This window comes from Oratosquilla oratoria, chromosome 15 (assembly GCF_046742065.1).
Source record: "Oratosquilla oratoria isolate Oo_2021 chromosome 15, ASM4674206v1, whole genome shotgun sequence".
Lineage (NCBI taxonomy): Eukaryota > Metazoa > Arthropoda > Malacostraca > Stomatopoda > Squillidae > Oratosquilla > Oratosquilla oratoria.
Window position 1 is genome coordinate 43095013 of NC_134791.1, and position 5557 is coordinate 43100569.

Sequence of the window (5557 nt, forward strand, 5' to 3'; positions counted from 1 at the left end):
GGGAATGTTTTTTTTTCTATTTAAGACATTATCAAGGAATACACAGTTACAGAGACATAGGTGGATATATATATACATAAAGTAGTAGACAAGCTAGGAAACATGGGAAGGACACACAAGGTGCTTCATAACCAGGCTGAGAAGCGTTTACTTTTAAGGACATTTAGTCATATGACGTTACATCACCCCGGCCTGGTAACACTTGGAGCATTCTTTTACAATTTTCTTAATAATAAAATCATCAAGTTTATATAAACCTAAACTTAAATTAATATTTTGATCGAAAGTATGCTTAATGTGACTGGATTCGATAAGGTCTCTTTCTAATAAAGATCTACAAGAAATTATTTCATTAGAATTATCCCAGTCAATAGGATGGTTATGGTCTCTTACATAAAAAAAAAAGACATTGGAACTTTGCCCACTCCTTACACTGTACTTGTGTTGATTTATCCTTGTTTGTAAGTCTTAGCAGTTTGGCCGATATAAAATTTGTTACATTTAAGGCATGGAATAGAGTAAACACAATCCTTATTTATTTCAGGTTCTTTTCTTCACTTATCAAATCGTACAAGACTAAACTCCGTCTTCATTTCTTGAAAACCTGCCTACAAGAACAGGTTGTGCCTAAATCGATTTTGAACAATCGACTGTTGAGGATGTGTCATAAACCCTTTCAAGAATTTAATCGCATAATCTTACAGAAACATATTGATACAATAAAAATTGACTATGTTAACGTTGCCAAAGGGTTTTGCAATTTAGAAAAAATTGGTGATGTATCTACTCAAAACATCAACATCGTCAAGGGTTTTGTATATGCTTCTTTATCAGCAAATGGTATTCCAAATTGCCCTAAAAGGTTTTTTAAGTCTTACCTGGAGTTAAAAAGAGATGAACAGTTACACACTACTAGAGCTGATAAAAGCAATTGGATTGTCATTCTTAGCAAATTAGATTACATTGAAAGAATGGGAACATTATTGGGAGATTGTGAAACATGTACAAAACTTACTAGAAACTCGTTGGAATCTGTAAATAGTGAATTTAATCGTAATGTTAAAATATTTTGAAAGGGCGTGAAGATCTGATAAAACATTTTTCTTCTTTGTCCCCTTCCATAAAGCGGACTGATTTTCATTTATTATTAGTTATATGTCAATTTATTATTATCTACTATTTACCTGTTTGTTTATTATTTAACTATACCTATGCATTTATTTATGTATTTGATTTGTTATTTACATTATTATAGTTTTTATTCATTATCTTATTATTATTATGATTTTCTTTTTCTGACGTCTCTTCCTCTTTCTAGGTGTTAGTCTTCTTTCCTCCTTTCGTTGCAGTACTTTTTCCATTACAGGGTTTGATCCAAACATACTTGTGAGAAGATGATATTTCTCGTAACCAAAGTTGTGGTCTAGGATGGTAACTTGGCTGGCATGGCAATAATTAGTTCCACATTCCTCGTAATCAACACTGATGGTTTAGCAGCGATGTTTTCCTTCCTCTCCTTGCCCAATGCCCAGGCTCTTCTACTCTTCAACTTAGGCATGTCTGTGTTCAGAATTCGGAAGCAGATCTTGAAATAAGGCACAGATAAGTACAAGATAAGCAGGAGGACCGGTAGCGTGTCATACCCCTCTGGCCTCTCTTCTCTCTCTGATACGTGCTGCTGGCTGCTGGCTGGGAGGGTTGGGAAGGATGGTTCAGGATGCCAGAGGTATAAGAATGCGTTTTCACTTCATTATTTCTTCATGAAAAAAAACATGCATACTCCTCCTTTACTCATGCGTCACGGACATTTAATAGACATTTAAAGGGCTGCTCGCAAGGCCCTTCAAAATTGCGGTAGAGAAAAAAGAACTTCACCATTCAATATTAGAGGGATACTAGGTGTTGCCTGGCTGTAGAACAGAAAACCGATATTTTCACCCGCATCTACAAAAATTAAGGCGAATCTCCCCCTTAAGATTTAGTAACCACGTAATAGTGAGCGCTGAAGGAACGGGTTGTTTTAAGTGAAGATGAGATACCTTTCTGGGTGGGGGTGATAGATGGCAAGGGACATGGAGCTGCCTAGTGTAAGCCCTAAGGTCTCCTGCAGTCTCCTCCATTCTCATGTTCAGAATTATTCCTCAGACTGGCACGACGTGGGCTGAGCCATGCCAGTGAAAGAAATCGCCTGGCGGCAGCATTAAGGAAAGAAAGCAAAGACCGACTGGTTACAGAAGACCCGCTTAACCTCGGAAGAACCGAGTTAGGACCTCAGAGAGGTTCGCCTCCCTCCTCAGCCTTCGGCGGCATCGGCCTCTGGAAGCGGACTCTTCGAGACCGACGACCGTTCGGAGTCAAAATTTTGTGAAGAAACTGCCTCCGACGTTTTTTCGGTGGGAGACTCCAGCATTGATGGGAGGAGGAGTAGGGGGAGAAGAACAAGAACAAGAACAAGAACGAGAAGAACAAGAAGAGGAGAAAGAAGAAGATAAGAACAAGAGGGGAACAGGAAGAGGGGAACAAGAAGTGGATAAGGAGGAAGAAGAAGATGAAGAAAAGGAGTGAGGAATAGAAAGAAGACTATGGAGGAGAGTGAGGAAGAGGAAGAGGATGAAGAAAACAAGTGAGAATGAGTAAGAAGAGGAGTGAGGATGAGGAAGAAGAGGATGAAGAAGAGGAGTGAGTAGGAGGAAGAAGAAGATGAAGATGATGATAAAATGGAGGGGGAAGAAGAGAGAAGGAAAAGAATAAAAAGAGGAATGAAAAAGGAGAGAAGAGATAGAGAGAGAGAGAGAGAGAGAGAGGAGGAAAAGGAGGGGAAGGAGAGAAAAGGAAGTGGAGGAAAAGTAAAAGAGAGATAGAGAGCAAGAGAGAGAAGGAAGTGGAGGAAGAGTAGGAAGAGAGCGAGAGAGAAAGCAAGAGAGGAAGGAGGAGAGAGAGACAGCAAGAGAGAGAAGAAAGAGGAAAAGTAGACAGAGAGAGAGACAGAGAGACAGAGAAAGAGAGAGAAAGATAGACAGAGAGAGAGAGTGAGGAAGAGGAGTGGGAGAAAGAGAGAGAAGGAAGAGGAGGAAGAGGAGAAGAGAGAGTATAAGAGGCCGGTAGTTGTACGAATGGAAATGAGCTAGGGAAACACTAGGGCATTAGAATGCTGACTCAACAATTAGACTCGACGCCTACTCGCCTGCTGTTTGATAACATTGAGGTGACGTTATGTCTATGTAAACACCAACGGAGGTGACTGTTTTATAATCGATGATGTAATCAAAACTCTGTAAGCGCAGGTTAGCTTCGTTTGACTAATGCTGAGGTAAACGATATTGCTAGTGGCATTGCAATGGCTTTCCGGATTGGTGCAAGGTGGAGAAAGAGGAAAAACTATTGGTGCATGAATTCAAAGTCACGCCCATAAGGAGTGACATTTATTTGAGAAGTCATAGGAGATTGGATTAGAAAAATTAGTGACGTCAGACGAAGGTAGCTTAGCGTAGGATACGGGGATCTAGAGAGACGGTCTAGGGAGACGAGAAAAAGAGATCCTGGGTGTAACAAGACTGTGAAATTACAGTGAAAGAAGAAAGAAAATTCACCACCCTTTTATTAACCCAAAGGACGAGAGATCTAGGCACGGGGCCTATTGAAATTAGAAAATAGTGAGACTACAGGAAATACAAGGCATTGGGCCTACTGCTTAAGAGGAACTTGAACATTTAGTGAAACTCACGTAACGAAGGCAAGGGGCCTCGAGACGAGTGGTATTACAAGTCAAATATAAGTGTAATAATCGAGGACCGACAGTGGTGGTGACAGTGGTGACAAGGGGTGGTGAAAGTGGTGGCAGCGGTGGGATGAACTGAGTGTTAAACACCTCCAAAGAGAAGTGGTGCTAGATAAACTGGTGAACAAAGAACTGGTGCGAGAAAGTCTACGGGAACAAGACAACCAAAATCAAGAGTGTATTGGTTCCAAGGACGACTACGAGAGAAATCTACAACTTCAAGTAACTACTACGATTGGAACAAGCATTCTTCAAGATTCTTCAAGGTGATCATCATCTACAAGGCGGTCTTCAAGGCAGAGTGTGTGATGGAGCTGAGGAACAACGTCGCTGACGAATGACAAGGCCGTGGAAGGACGTCAAGAAAGAAGTTGACATCTCGAAGCGACATCGCAAGCAGCCAGGCTAAAGCAAGGTATTAGTAATTAGTATGAGTACCTCTCAGAATTCTAACGTGTTGAGCCACGAAATTCACACATCAAATACAAATATTCCAAAATTTACCGGAGAATCTAATAGCTATGGGGTTAATAAATGCCTCAATCTCATAGACACTCTTATAGTGAGTAAAAACATTACTAATGATATCCGTAAGATTGAGATTCTCAAGGAGAATATAGATCCAGAGCATGGAAGGGCGAGGTTTGTCATTAACTTCCAGCAAATGGAAGAAATTAATCAATATGATAATTACAAAACGGCCTTCCTCAAACATTTCATGTCCAAATGTGATCAGGATCCTATTAGGTCATTGGTGAAAATGATTAAGGAAGTTAGGACAAGTGAAACTGACACAGAGTACTTAGCTAGATTAGATAGATGGTCAAAAGACATGAATTCTATCTTGAAAGATTCAGACTGGATAGAAAGATCTAGTGAGAAGATGAAAATCTCACAGGTAATCAAATTGATTACATTTAGCTTATTGGCAAAGAATTCTGATGACTTAACAGCAGAAAGGCTGTACAAGGATCTAAAATCAAATATAAGTTTAGGAGAAGTAGATTATCTTCTTCAAGGATACAGTGAGACCAGAACAATAAACCCATATGTAATGCCTATAAATCAACAAAGCCAATATAGGAACTCTAGAGAGTTTAAGAAAACAAAAGTAGGACATAGGCGACATGCTAGAAGTCCATCTAGGGATAGGGATACCAGAATCCTATGTTTTAATTGTAATGCATGGGGACACAAAGCACAAGAATGTTTTTATGGGATTATTTGCAGAAATTGCATATACGAAGGTCACAATGAGTATCAATGTAGGAACCCTCCATTCTGTATTTATCATAATATAATCGGACATAGGACTCATGAGTGCCGGAATTTTCGGGTACCCCCAGGGCTAAGAGGAAAACCCCCAGACACAGAATAAACAATTTCAGACCTCCCCATATATATACCGATAGGCGGTATTGTGTTAAATATGGGAATGCAAGAGAGATGAAAGAAACTGACAAACTGATAATTACTGTTGGTAAAACTTCTGTAGGACCTCTCATTGTAGGTAAAGTGTTCAATAAGCCTATTTAAATTTTTATTGATACAGGGTCTGTAGTTAATGTAATTACTAGTAAAGTTTTAAACCAGTTGAACCCAGGAGTGAAAATGTTGGAACCAATCCGTTACACATTGTAAGGTGTAACTGGAAATCAGTTAAAAACATTAGGTAAGGTTGAGCTAGAAGTTGCCTTATATACAAATGAACAATTGTACATACCAGTGATAGTGGTAGAAGAGTCTGTTTTTCCAGGATATTTATTGATAGGATTTGCA

The 5557-nt window shown here is 39.4% G+C and overlaps 1 protein-coding gene across 1 annotated transcript in view; it reads left to right on the forward strand.

Annotated features, from left to right (window-relative positions):
- The window catches only part of LOC143033145 (uncharacterized), a 24472-nt gene extending 22104 nt beyond the window's left edge, over positions 1–2368 (forward strand). Inside the window, exon 5 of the mRNA XM_076198346.1 lies at positions 2133–2368. Within this exon, the coding sequence (XP_076054461.1) occupies positions 2133–2368 (236 nt within the window). The remainder of the gene's footprint in view (positions 1–2132) is intronic.
- Positions 2369–5557: the final 3189 nt, after the last annotated feature.